Consider the following 14,413-nt stretch of genomic DNA (forward strand, 5'->3'; position numbering starts at 1 on the left):
GGCACATGCCCTGGTTGCGAGCTCGATAACTAGTAGGGGGCATGCAGGAGGCACCCAATCAATGTTTCTTTCTCATCCATGTTTCTCTCCCTCTTTCTCTCTCTCTAAAATCAATAAAAACATTTTTTTAAAAAAAGTAAGCTGTGTATACAGCTCTACTTAAAAAAAACATACCACCACAGACACACACATGTATGTTTTCTTTCTGAGCTTGATATTTCTTCTTTTACAATAGTCCCTTTAGCATTTCTTGCATGGCTGGCTTGGTGGTGATAAACTCCCTTAGCCCTTTTTTGTCTGTGAAGCTTCTTATTTCCCCTTCAATTTTGAATGATAGCCTTGCTGGATAGAGTATTCTTGGATTCAGTCCTTTGCTTTGCATCACTTTGTAGATTTCCGTCCATTCTTTTCTGGCCTGATGTGTTTCTGTTGAGAAATCATTTGATAATCTAATGGGAGATCCCTTGTATGTTACTTTCCGCCTCTCTCTTGCAGCCTGTAAGATTCTCTCTTTATCCTGAACATTTGCCATGGTAATTATGATGTGTCTTGGTGTGGGTCTTTTCGGGTTCACCTTGTTTGGGACTCTCTGGGCTTGTGTGACTTTTTTCTTCCCCACCTCAGGGAAGTTTTCTGATATTATTTCTTCGAATAGGTTTTCTAATCCATGTTCATCTTTCTGTTGTTCTGGCACCCCTATTATTCGTATGTTGCTTCGTTTCATGTTGTCCCAAAGTTCCCTTAGGCTCTCCTCCTGCCTTTTAATTTTTTTCTCCATTTGCAGTACAGTTTGAGTGTGTTTTGCTTCCTTGTCTTCTAATTCACTGATTCGGTCCTCCGCTTCTCCCAGTCTACTGTTCATACTTTCAATGGTGTTTTTTATTGCAGCTATGTCGCTCTTCATTTCTTCTTGGGACTTACTTAAGTTGTTGATTTTTTCACCTGTTTCTTCTAGCTTCTTGCATACGTAGTTGAGTTTTTCATCTGTTTCTTCTTGCTTCTTGAACATCCGGTGCATGTACTCTAGGAACCTTATTCTGAATTCTTTTTCCGTCATGTTGCATATCTCTGTCTCACTTAGCTGCTTTTCTGGCGAGTCCTCCTTTTCTTTCCTTTGGGGGTTTCTTTGTCTACCCATGTTTGATCTCACTGACATTACTAGTTGTTGAATCGTTCAGTGGCTGGACCCTGGGTGGCAGTGGCTGCTCCCTGGGTGGCAGTGGCTCCTCGGTCTGTGGTTGCTCCTTGGGCGGTTGTGGTAGCAGCGGCTCCTCTGTTGATAGCAGGGCCTCTGATGGGTGCTGTTCACAGTTGTGGTGGCTCTTCTGGCTGGTGGAGGGAGGCTTCAGACGCAGCAACTCTTCCCCAGGCAGAGCGTGTGGTGATCAGGAGGCCGCTGTTGCTTGAATCTTCGAGGCAAGTCCAACCTTTCGTGGAGGGGTGCAGGTCTCCCCTTGGCTCTTGCAGTCGCGCTGTTTGCGAATCGCTGCCTCCGGGTCAGTAGCCGCCGGGCTAGTAGCCGATCTCTGGATGCCGGTGAACGCTGCCTTTGAACAACATGGGTTTGAACTGTACGGGTGCACTTAAACCTGGATTTTTTTTCTTCTTCAGTAAATCCAGTCGCCCTGCGGTATCCTAGGCGTTTGCATCTGCAATTCAATCAACCGGAACGTAATGTGCTAAATAAAATTAATCAAGTGGGCCCATCCTTGCATCCCAAGTATAAATCCTGACGGTGTATATCTATCACTCTTTCAATCACTTCTTGGAATGTTCTAAGAAGTGAAGTAAGGCCAGTTATATAGTAATCAAGAAGGATATTTGTATAGGATGAGAGCAGAAAGATCGGTAGGGGTAGACATTGTGGCCTCTGTTAAGAAATTTTGGGTTTTATTCTAAGAACATTTGATAGACATTGATGAAATTTCCTCAAGGGGCAGAGGAGATAATTTGATCTGATTTCGGTTTTCAAAATATAGCTTCAACTAATGTGTGGAAATGGATTGGGGAGGGGGGTCAGTTTGGGAGTGAGGAAACCAGTTGGGAAAGTATTGCTATCTAAGTTAGAGTGTTGTCAGTTAAGACAGAAATCAGCAAATTCAGGATATGTTTCGGCAGTAGAATCAACTAACTGCTGAATAGAGCAGGTGTCTTTAGACTAACTGACAGGAAGTGAGGAATGCAGGATGACTTAGTGGACCTCACCTATAAAACCATCCAGGTCTAATGTCTTTGGCAAGGAGAGAGAGCAGATCTTTATGAGAACTTTTCATTAAAACTCTTTGATTCTTTAATTTTATATATGTATGTATATATAGTACTCATGTTAGAGAAGTTTAAGATAAAGCTTCCATTTCAGTGTCTAGCATCATTGTGATATTTTTACCACCTTTATTTTTAGTGTCTCACCTCTATGGTGACATTTCTCAATCCGGCCACCAATTATCAAGAGCTTATGGTGGGTTGTAATTTCTCCAGCAACTCCCCTGGTTCACTGTGCAGACCCAGTTGACTCCATGGTTTTCCAAAGTCTCCACAAACTATACTTTTATTTGCAGAAGACCAAATTATTCCATCTTTAGGATTAACTTCACACCCCCCCTCCCAGATAGGTAAATACAGGGGCAAAAATACAGTCTAACTTTCCTCCCATTCACTAGTTCCTAAGGTCAAAGATACTCAGAATTCCACTTGAAAAAACAATAAACTTCGAGCACTGAGCAGTTACTGAAGAAAACCCAAAAGAGTTTGTCCCTCTGTGTGTGTGGCCACATGGGGAATGCAGTGTACAGGGATACCAAAAAACAGAAGTCAGGCACATAAATTTCTGAGGTCTCCCTCCTGCTTCCAGACTTAAATGTCGATCCTATACTTAGTGTACAGAATAAAATGACTAATTACTTAGCATCTTCACGATCATAACTCACAGCTATGTAGCATTTATACCTTACAAAGCCCTTTTTACATCCCATTTGATCATCACAAAAACTCTGTGAAGCAGTTGAAAGTACCCCGATTCGCAGAAGAAGAAACTGAGACTCAGAGAGATGAAGTAAATGACAGAACCAGGACCTCAACATAGACCCTCCAACTCCCGATCTCAGTTCCTTTTAACTAGCACGAATACTGAAGACAACGTTTAAGACACGGACTTCCGTTTTTAAATATACTTCTGCCAGAACTATGTATTCAATGCCTCTCTAATTTCAAACACTGCCCAATGCAATATTTCACTCAGTCCAAGAAGAGTAATACTTACTGAGCACCTATTATGTGCCGTGCCCTGAGCTGTAAGCGAAGAAAGCACGGGCAGCCCCATTTTCATGGTGCAGTAAGTCTAGTGAATTATGTCAGGAACAAAGTGAGGCATAGTGCACACAACTGAGATACTGTATCACGTCTCCCATCCTAGAAGTGGATCTTTATCAAAGGCTGCAGAGTCTGTGAAAGGGACTTTTCATGTGCTAGACACATCATGGCCCAGAACCTCCAGGAGTCCTTGTACTGGGGGGGGGGGGGGGGCATGCCAACCCGAAGGGGAACAGTGGAGAGAGGAGTGCAGAAGAGCCTGGAATGGCAGCTCTTCCTTTTACAACAAGGAGGTGGAGTCGGGGCATTATCTCACACTGCTCTACGGGCTAGTGCAGAAGGAGGAGAGCCCAGTGCTCCTCCTGTTTCCTATGGGCACAGAGAATGCCTCCATAGCCATGAACCTTGACAGTGATATTCCCCCTCCCTAAAGATCGCCTCTCAGAAGGAGACCATAGGGTATCTGCAGGCCCAGCTGGACAAGGCTAAGAATAAAGAGCAGCATTATCAGCAGACCATGGTCAGTAAAGAAGTCTATGAGGAACTATCCCGGAAGTCAGCTGCCTGCCAAGACGACCTGACAGAAGCTCTCGAGAAGGTGGGCCACACCCTGTATCTCTAGGACAAAGATATGTCCTAGCAGTGGGAGAGGCATAGAAACCAATTTCCTACACTCCTGACTGTCCCCGAGGCTCGTGCAAACCCTGGCATGAGCTGGGATGTCTGTCCAGAGAAGGCCTACTTCTTCTGAGTAAGGGTTTTGGGGAGGGTTGGGAGGAGCAAGATGGAGGCCAAACCTGATACATCTTTCTGCCCATGGGTGACCCAGGGCAAGGTCCTCCCAAAACCTGGATTATCAGGGAAATTCATGCCCCATCCCTGTGCTGACCATGTCTGATCCATTCATAGGACCAAAAAGAGAGGGAACAGAGGAGGGAATGTGGGATGCAGAAAACCAACTACTGTCACTTCCCGCCCTCTGTGGGACAGTAGGAAAGTGACAGGGTGTCTGCCGCCCTCGGTAGAGGACAGGGAGGGTTGGAGCCCTTCTCCATTCAGGGTTCAGCAGAGAGGCCCCCAGGGCTCTGACAGCCACCTCATCCCCTTTGTCTTTACCTAAAGCTCAACCACTCGATCTCAGAGACCAAGAGCCTGCACCGAAGCTTGATGCAGGCCCAAGATAGGAAAGCTCAGCTGGAAGAGGAAATCATAGCTTATGAGGAGAGGATGAAAAAGCTCAACATGGAATTAAAAAAACTTCAAGGCTTCCATCAGCAGAGTGAGATAGAGGTGAGGAGCAGCCTGGGGCTCAGGCTGCCTTCCTGTTCCAGGTCCCCGAGGTCACCTCTTGCACCCACAGCTATTTAGCACTGAGCCATAATGGGTTCCCTCCCCTTGTTGGGTCCTGTGAGTTGAAGGCCCGGAGCCAACGATCAGAGCAGCAGCGCCCTCTGCTGGCCGCCGGCAATAAAATGCCCCCTAACAAATCCCAGAGCTGAAAAAGGGCCCTCTGGCCTGGTCACCGGGTCTCTGGGGTCAGGGCGGCAAGCTGGGGTCTCCTCCTCACTTTGCACCCCTGCGCAGGTACACGCCTTCGACAAGAAGCTGGAGGAGATGAGCTGCCAAGTGCTGCAGTGGCAGAAGCAGCACCAGTGTGACCTCAAGATGCTGGCCGCTAAGGAAGAGCAGCTCCGGTCCTTCCAGGAGGAAATGACCACCCTGAAGGAGAACCTCCTTGCCGACGAGAAGGATGTAGGTGCTCCTCGGCTCCTGGTCACTTCTTCCCAGTTCCTCCCAGCACTGCCTCCAGCCACCTGGATACCAGACAGCCCTTGGGGAGGAGAGGGGAGGGCGAGGGGGGAGGTGCCTGGGAGCAAGGAAAGACACCTGCTCTATTCAGCACGAAGCAGGGTGTGGGTGCTATAGCATCTGTGTCGGCCAAACCATCTTCCTGTGGCTTTGTTGATAGAGATATTGAGCAAAACAAAAGCCCCATTCCAGGGGAGAGAGCATGCCCTCTCCCTGCCAGGTACACCAGCCGCCCCCGACTTAGAAAATCCACTGGGCAGTTTCCCTCCAGAAGCCATTCTGACGCTTTTATTTTCCCTGCAGTGGAGTCAGCCAAGATCTTAGGGTGTGATGTGCCCCATGCCTGGCACCCTGAGCAGTGAAATTCATGGCAGGAAGTCGTAGGATATCTTGGGGTGACCACAGGGCCTTGGCTCCAATTAGGGGAAAAAAAGACATCTCTTCCTCAAGATATTTTTCCTTCCATATTAAAAAATTGGCTTAACCAAAATTTTTTTTAGAACAATAATGCCTTTGGCCTGAAAGTCATTATAAGTGTACAAGTCTACTTTGTCTCTACTAGAAACGGTGGCTGCTCAGAGGTGGCACCTTTGTGTGGGTGTAGCCTGGATGCTGGAGGTGGTGTCCTGCTGTGGCAGTTCCAACTCTGGCCAGCAGAGGCAGTGTTTCTTCTCCCAGGAAGAGAGAAGAGGCCTGACTGGGGAGCAGGCAGGTGACGGGCCCATGCTCCCACCCCTTACCATCTCATTTTTTTCTCCTACAAAGCCCTGTTGCCTGCCCCAGCGGCCTGTGCTCAAAGACGCCTGCAGGCTGCACCGAGAGAATGATCAGATCATGACCAACATGGAGCAATGGGCAAAAGAGCAGAAGTAAGTAAGGAAGAAAAAAATGAGGCCAGGTCCCAAGGCCTGGGCTAAACTGAGGACCCATACATGTGCCAAAGAACAGTGTCTGTCTCTCTCTCTCTCTCTCTCTCTCTCTCTCTCTCTCTCTCTCTCACACACACACACACACTGCCCTTCTGGGAAGCTGACCCCATCTCGGCCCACACCCAAGGCTTGGGGGTAAGCTAGAGGGCCCTGCTGACGTAAAAGAGAAGCAGCTCTGATGGGTGCTTCACTGAGGGTCAGATTTCCTCTTCCCAGCCTGGGGTCCGGCTTCGCTGCCTAGATCCCTGAACTCGCCTGGGATCACAGGGAATCTGCACAGGAGTTGAGTAGGAAGAGTCCTCTTAATTGCCAGGGGCCAGGAGGGCTCCAGCTCTGGGGACTGGGGCCCCGCAGAAGCCTTGCTGAGAACACCCAATGTCCCGTGTAGCCAGCCCATGCTCTGCTCACAGGGGTCTGGGAACTCTTTTCTCGTGGATTTTATTACAGAGTCGCCAATGAGCAACTAGGAAACAAGCTCCGTGAACAGGTCAAATACATTGCCAAGCTGACTGGTGAAAAGGAGTAAGTCATCCTACACCACCCTGGCTGCTGCTTGGGTCCTAAGTAGAAGGATTGGCCAGGAGCCAGGGCTGGCTTTCTCACTGGATACGTGGGTCAGACCCCAGGAAAGGCCTGGGACTTTGGAAAGACCCCAAGTCCTAACCTCATCTGTGAGACCTTGGACACATCACTTTACCTCTTAAGGCCATAGCTGCCTCAACAATAATAAAAGGGAGTTAATAGTCTCCACACGCCTTTCCACTGTCACTTTCTGTGACTCTCTGAGGTCAGAAATGCTGAGAACGAAACGGGCACAGAAAGCAGACTGTGTTAGTGAGGGTGGGGGCCAAGCTGCTGTAACAAAGATCTCCAAGTGGAGGAACATAGAACAGGGAAGGCACAGCTCTAGGAGGTGAGAAGTCCAGGTTGGTGGGGTCCCTCTGTCCCACGGGGTCATTTGGGGACCTAGTTCTTTCTACTTGTTGCTCTACCCTCCTCTGGGCCTTGCTTCACTTTCATGGTCAAAGCTGGTTCAGCTGCAAGTGGCAGGAGAGGAGTGTTGGAAGTTCGGGAATGGGGGAAAGATACGAATGTCTAAAACTGAGATTTCAAAGGGGGTGTAGTAATAGGTACAGACAGGCTCTAGGGCAGTGCTTCCCAGTCTCCTGCTAGACAACACTTAGAACGTGATCGCACTGGTTTGGCACCTGGAAGGGCCTGGGGTGGGGTTGCTGTGACCAGTCAGCAGCTGCCCCAGACCCTGCGCCCAGAGCCGAGGTCTCTCAGCACACCTAGAACCCATTGTAGAAAGCTCAGTTCCAGGCTGTGACCTAGAGAGGGCGCCTGAGTGGAAAGAGAGGACATCGGAATAAGGAGGTAGGGACGGAGGTATGACTCGGATAGGAAGTACGAAATGTTGAAGGCATCGGGGGTGCTGACAGGAGTGGGCCAGAGAGAGTGGCAGAGAGCCAGGGGCAGGGCGACCCCACCTGCAGGCCCAGTGGCACGTGGAATGTGGCGACCACGTGAGGAGCTACAAGGGGCTGGGTGTCGTCAACTCTGGCCCGGTTTACAGAGAGCAAGAGGGCAACGCACCAGCCCAGAGAGGAAGTTGAGGATGAATTTTTTATTTGATTTCCTTTAGAGGGAAAAAAAAAAAACATGAAATTTTTTACTAGGATAAAAATATTTTGGTTTAACTAAAAGAAACATTGTCTGAATCTGAGGGTAACAGAGAATGTCAGGCTTTTTCTTATATTGTGTCAAGTTCTGGTCCTCTCTTCTATAAAGAACTCATTCTTGAATCTCTTTGAAGGAAACCCATCTTCGAATAATAATAGCTCCACTGATATGTACTAAGGCACTAAGTGCTTTACATGTGTTAACTGAGGCCGATGAGGAGAGGAACTCACAAGCTAAATAACTTGCCCATGGCCTCCCAACTAGTAAGTGGCAGAACCAGCATTCCAGCCCGGGAAGTCTGGTTCCTGAGCCCTTGTCACCCTACCCTCCACCTCGATGTGGAGAAATACAACTGTCGATATGAATAACTGCCATGGATCAAACCGCAGGAAATATGTAGTTATCTTCCCCGTCACCTGCATTACAGCCACCATTTTCTCATTGTAAAAGGGGGATACGTTACTCGCCCGAGCTCTCAAACAGAGCCGGATCCCCGGGGTTCCCACCTTTCAGCAAAGGGATGTGAAAGAACTTGGACTCGGGCCTCAGAACAGAGTCCAAGGCATGGCCATGAGAGACCGAGGACACGTGGTCAGAGTTGTTGGTAACAGCCTTCTGGCTCTTCCAATCAAGTCTCTATCAATTGTCACACTCAGTTATCCCCATTTAACAGATGAGAAAACAGAGCCAGAGCTGAGATGACTCCGTGGGTCTGGAGCCACCCCAACCCCAGGCCTGGCCTCTTCCAGGGACACACAGAGGCTCCATTCCCACAGAGCGTGTGTGAGAGGGCTCACTCTGGAAGGAACCAGGCGCCCATGTCTCTCCATTCCGGGGTGCCTTTCTCTGTCCTTTCCTGTGGGGAACCGAGGAGCTGACGCAGACCAACACCCACCTGTCCCCTTCCCTTCCCCAGCCACCTCCACAATGTAATGGTCCATCTGCAGCAGGAAAACAAGAAGCTGAAGACCGAGATCGAGGAGAAGAAGCTGAAATCCGGGCACCAAAGGTTATGCGCGAAAGCGCTGAACCCGTGCAAAACAGAGCCCACACAGAGGAAAGGGTGTGGCAGCTTGGACTGGAGGGGGACGACCCAGAGCCTGAGCCACAGAATGGATGTCACCACGTTTGCCGGGACTCCGCTCTGCTCAGGTATGTCCCCCATTCGTATTTTGCTACTTACCGCGATGTTGTCTTAGTCCCATGGGTCAAAAAGATAGCAGCCTGATACTATTTGTCAAGAGATTACTAGATTGTGAACTCAAAAGGGAAAAGAAAACAAGTCAGGACCAGAGGTCATTGTTTCCCTGTCTGTAGACAAGGCTTGTTCTTCTCACTACGAGTCTTTGCTGGTACCAAGTGCTCGTGTCTCAGATCTGTCCCTTACCCAGACCAGCTGGAACTGTGGGGACCGAGAGCGGCAGGATAGGCATCTTCCGCCTGTCGTGTGTTCTGGGAGCCACACGAGAGCGCCCTGTCCCCTGCACAGCCATCTTTTCTGCCACACAGACTCCGTCACCCTGAGGAAAATCACAGTGCAACAGAGCGGCCTTCCTCGCACAAGGCCAGTCCTGAGGAGTCGCCTCATTAATTTCTCCTCAAGTCAAGACTGTCGCTCATGTTCTTCATGTTGCTAGAGCCAGCGCCTTCCCCTGGGCATCATTCCCATACGTTTCTGAAGACAGTGAGTCCCCATCCCTCCCTCTCGGCCTGGATCAGCTCCTACGAGAACATATCAAGGTCCCAGCCTATTTTGCAATATGCTGATGTTTACTGAGTTTTGTCCACTTCCTGCAGCGGAGGGAGCCTTGGCCCCTTACCACCCTCTCCAGGCCCACACTCTAAAATAAAGACATGCGCACAGCAGTCCCGGTGAGCTCCTGGCATCCTGCAGACATCTCTGTCCCCTCCAGCCCCCAGCAGTGTGGTCACCGCTGCTTTCCCTGGATTCTAATGAATACAGGCCTCTTTCACATGTATAGGAGTTGTCATTCCCACAGCGAGCTTCTGGATTCGTTTCTAAACCAACCAGAGAAAACTAGCTCCTTCTTTATTCTTTCTATCTCTGTCTAGAATTTAAGAAGAAGAAAAAAATCTAAAAACCTTATAGAGGAAAGTAATCCTGAGGTGCAAAAGAAAGGACGAGAACTAAGTGATGCATTTTCCAAATGGAGGAGGGAGAGAGAGCCATCTGCTTCCTCCCTGGCCACCACACTTCATTCCTCCTCTTAACAGTTTTATTTTTCTCCCCAGCCAGCTCAGTACAAGTAAAACTCCATTATAACAAACTCCAAGGACAGCTAAACCATTTTGTTGTGGTAGGATTTTGTTAAACTGAGTACATGTCTAGAATTCCTATTTCTAATCTGTAGGAAATTGAGAGAAATAGCTACTAAGGTAAAGTAAAGAGAAAGAAGTGAAAGAGCTTGCATTTCTGGGTGGAGGGGAAGGGAAGGCAAAGGAAGAAACTCACTCATTAGTAGCAGTTCTTAAATCATCTCCCTCCCCAGCCAAACAAAGGCCAGGAAAAGTCACTGCTTATGGCGACACAGGATGCCCTGCCAGGGCAGCGGGAGGCGGGTGCGGGCACATCTGGTCGTTTCTTTTGTGATGGGTGTTGTCTGCTTAACGCTCTTTTGACTGTGCTCCCCCATTTGACTTAGGATAAGGATTTATTTTCTAGAGAAAACAAAGATGGGAAAATCTGGTACTGATAATAGCTTCCTACTTCTAGCCTGTGGGCCATTTACTTAAACAAAAGTTCAGTGTCATTAAAATTCCCAGTACAGTCTACTAAGAAGGCATTTTTTGACTTTATTTTACAAAGAGGTTTTCTACATGTTGGTGAAAGGGACAATATCTGGATACTTTGAATACTGTGCATTTTTTTCAAAGTTGCCTTGCACTTCCTGTGGGGTGATTGCACCAGGCCAAGCAGGTAGCAAGGGAGTTATGGGGAGCAAAGGCGCAGCAGAGCCAGAAAAACATGGTGATGTCACCCAGCCGTCTGGCCTTCAGACAGGACAAAGGGCAGGGAAGCTGAGTGTTGCCTTCCTATCATTCTGTAAGCCAGAGGTGGGGAACCTTTTTTCTGCCAAGGGCCATTTGGATATTTATAACCTCCGTCAAGGGCCATACAAAATTATCAACTTACAAATCACCCCTAATGCCTTGGCAGGGCCTGACCAAATGATCTTGCAGGCCTTACAGAGCCCGTGGGCCAGACCGTCCCCAACGCTGCTAAGCAATAACCAAAGTTAGTTCCTAAAAAGTAGTTTAAACAGCTGATATTTTTAAAACACAGTTTCTGTATGATACTGAACGATGGACACACGTCATTACCCGTTTGTCCAAACCCATAGAATGTGCAACACCGAACGTGACTCCTAATGTAAACCTTGGACTTTGGGGGAGTAACGATGTATAGGTACATCTAGAGCAGTGGTTCTCAACCTCCCTAATGCCGCGACCCTTTAATACAGTTCCTCGTGTTGTGGTGACCCCCAACCATAAAATTATTTTTGTTGCTACTTCATAACTGTAATTTTGCTACTGTGATGAATCATAATGTAAATATCTGATATGCAGGATGTATTTTCATTGTTACAAATTGAACATAATTAAAGCATAGTGATTAATCACAAAAACAATATGTAATTATATATGTGTTTTCCGATGGTCTTAGGCGACCCCTGTGAAAGGGTCGTTCGACCCCCAAAGGGGTCGCAACCCACAGGTTGAGAACCGCTGATCTAGGGTAACAAAGATACACTCCATTACACTCTGGTGGGGAACGTTGATGATGGCAGAAGCTGCGCTTGTGCGGGAGCAGGAGAAATCTCTGCACCTCCTGTTCAACTTTGCCATGTACCTAAAACTGCCCTAAAAAAATAATAGAAAAGAAAAAATGACTACAAAGCTAGGACTTAGCCAAGGGGATTATAAATAAAACTAGATGCCCAGTGGACAAAATCCATGCACTCGGGGGGTTTCCTCAGCTTGGCCTGCGCCCTCTCGCAGTCCGGGAGCCCTCAGGGGATGTCCAACTGATGGCTTAGACCCCCTCCCTTAGGGCAGCTGTGGAGGCGGGAGAAGCTCACTGCACTAGCCAGCCGTGAGCCCGGCTTCTGGCTTAGCGGCACTCCCCCTGTGGGAGCGCACTGACCACCAGGGGGCAGCTCCTGCATTGAGCATCTGCCCACATGGTGGTCAGTGCATGTCATAGTGACCAGTCATTCCACCATTTGGTTGATTTGCATATTAGCCTTTTATTATATAGGATAAGAGCTTCAGCTACCCAGTGGGAGGATGCCACCAGATTTTGATACCTAGGACCAGCAGAATCCTGTGTAACATAGTATATTTCTCTCCCTGGGCTAAAGGGGCCCAGAGCAAACATCAGCCCCTCAGCCTGCTTCCTTACTGAAGGGAAGAGGGAGCTCCCTGAACCACCAGGTTGCCACATACACCCTTGCCATTTGAGCCTCCTCTACACAACCCAACTGAGGGGGAAGCCTCCTGCCATGGACAGAGCCTGGCAAGCAAGCTCTGGGGTCCCCAGAATGAGTCCCCTATCTCAGCCCGAGACCCTCAACTGTTGACATATCCAACGTGTCTAAAGCACCCAATAGGCATTCAAGGACAGATGCACGTGACTGATACAAGCAGGGGACCCCTGTAACGACAGTGCAACAGCCTTGCTGCTCCCTCAAACCCAGAAGTCTGAAGGGCAGTCTCAGGAGTCCACTTCAAGGCTGTTGTCACAGAAATGCTTTTGTACCTCTAGGAAAAGACTGCTTATCACCTAAGGCAGTGGTCGGCAAACTGCGGCTCGCGAGCCACATGCGGCTCTTTGGCCCCTTGAGTGTGGCTCTTCCACAAAATACCACGTGCAGGCGCGCACGTACAGTGCGATTGAAACTTCATGGCCCATGCGCAGAAGTCGGTATTTTGTGAAAGAGCCACACTCAAGGGGCCAAAGAGCCGCATGTGGCTCGAGAGCCGCAGTTTGCCGACCGCTGACCTAAGGGAATGATGGTAGGAATCAGAGCATTAAAGCTAAAAGGAACTTACAGGTGGATCTGAATGGACAGGATCTGCCAACCAAAAAGCATTGGAGACACAGGTGCAGACTCTTAGGCAGCCTCAGGTAGAGCCTTGGGGAGAGGACCTCCCCACATCTGGGGGCACCCAGGTGTGCCAAGTGTCCCTCGCCAGGTGTTCTTGCTTTTAAACTAGAAGGTCAGATTGGACCCAGGGTTTTCATCACCTCTCCAGCCTCAGTTTTCTTCTCCAAAGAACCTGAAGGCGAGTTGTGACTCGTCAGAGCCTGTTAATAATAAAGCCACGAATTGAAACCTCAATCTTTTCCTTTTCTGTTGCATCCCAAGCCCAAGTGTGTAAATAGATTACATCCCAGCTTACTTCTCTCCACAGAGCAGGTAGACAACTTCTGCTAGCCCTTCAACCCAGGGCCAAGATAGAAGCCTTCCCAGGCAAGCAGCCAGAAGCCCTCTCTTCACTCCAGAGCTGCGAGAAGTCAGTTTCACCTACATTCCCAATAAAGGCGGTTAGAGGTAAAAAAAAAAAAAGAAAAGAAAAAAAAGAATGGAAGTAGAGGTGTAGCTGATGCTGGCTGGTAAAGTCTGGCTTCCAAACTCATCCTTAAAATTGATTTAAATTTTAACCTATAATGAGCTATAACAGATGGATATTCAAATCCCAGGAACAGAGTGGGGAAGGGAGTGGAACTGAGTCAGCAGGGTGAGCCATGCACCTTGGGCTCTGGCTGAGCGCTGGCCAGTATCCAGCTGCTGCTTAGCCCCAAGCCCGTCGGTGCTGTGGCCCCAACACAGAACCTTGCACCCAGCACACCTGGCAGAAGCCCAACCCTAGGGAATCACAAAATAAGGACCTTGAGTGATGCAAAGGGCCAAATACTCAGTTACCTCAGCAGACTTAAGAGGCTGCTTAACAAAACACTAGTGATTCCAAAGTAAGGATCATCTATTTATTTATTTAATTTCAGTGAGGATGGGAGAGGGAGAGATAGAAACATTAATGATGAGAGAGAATCAATGATTGGCTGCCTCCTGCATGACCCCTACTGGGGATCGAGCCCACAACCTGGGCACGTGCCCTTGACCACAATCGAACCCAGGACCCTTCAGTCCACAGGCTGACGCTCTATCCAGAGCCAAACCGGCTAGGGCCGTGGTCGGCAAACTGCGGCTCAGGAACCACATGCGGCTTTTTGGCCCCTTGAGTGTGGCTCTTCCACAAAATACCACGTGCGGGCACGCGTAGCGTACAGTGCGATTGAAACTTCATAGCCCACACGCACAAGTCGATTTTCGGCCTGGGCGAGTCTATTTTGAAGAAGTACTGTTGATATTTGGCTCTGTTGACTAATGAGTTTGCCGACCGCTGGTAGGGTAAAGATCATCTTTTATGTGAAAATCAATAAGCAACATTTTACACTATTTTCCATCAATACACAACCCTTACACATGCAGAGTAGAAACTCTGGCCAAACACCCCCACCCCCACCCCCGCTCCTTAAGGAGGGGCAGAGGATACTTGGCCACTGACCTCCCTCGCTTCCTGCCACCCACCAGCCTTAGACCAGCTTGGCACTCGCAGAGCTGGGTGCTGGTGGTCCAGGCCACTCTCCCAATCCCTCC

At 48.9% G+C, this 14,413-nt stretch overlaps 1 protein-coding gene across 1 annotated transcript in view; it reads left to right on the top strand.

Moving 5' to 3' along the window:
• PMFBP1 (polyamine modulated factor 1 binding protein 1) overlaps window positions 1–10,398 on the top strand; it is a 52,219-nt gene extending 41,821 nt beyond the window's left edge. Inside the window, exons 15-21 of the mRNA XM_023756093.1 lie at window positions 3,743–3,907; window positions 4,432–4,599; window positions 4,894–5,061; window positions 5,884–5,987; window positions 6,495–6,569; window positions 8,647–8,882; window positions 10,394–10,398. Of these exons, the coding sequence (XP_023611861.1) occupies window positions 3,743–3,907; window positions 4,432–4,599; window positions 4,894–5,061; window positions 5,884–5,987; window positions 6,495–6,569; window positions 8,647–8,882; window positions 10,394–10,398 (921 nt within the window). The remainder of the gene's footprint in view (window positions 1–3,742; window positions 3,908–4,431; window positions 4,600–4,893; window positions 5,062–5,883; window positions 5,988–6,494; window positions 6,570–8,646; window positions 8,883–10,393) is intronic.
• The last annotated feature ends 4,015 nt before the right edge of the window (window positions 10,399–14,413 follow it).

Source organism: Myotis lucifugus, unplaced genomic scaffold (assembly GCF_000147115.1).
Source record: "Myotis lucifugus unplaced genomic scaffold, Myoluc2.0 scaffold_88, whole genome shotgun sequence".
Taxonomy (NCBI): domain Eukaryota; kingdom Metazoa; phylum Chordata; class Mammalia; order Chiroptera; family Vespertilionidae; genus Myotis; species Myotis lucifugus.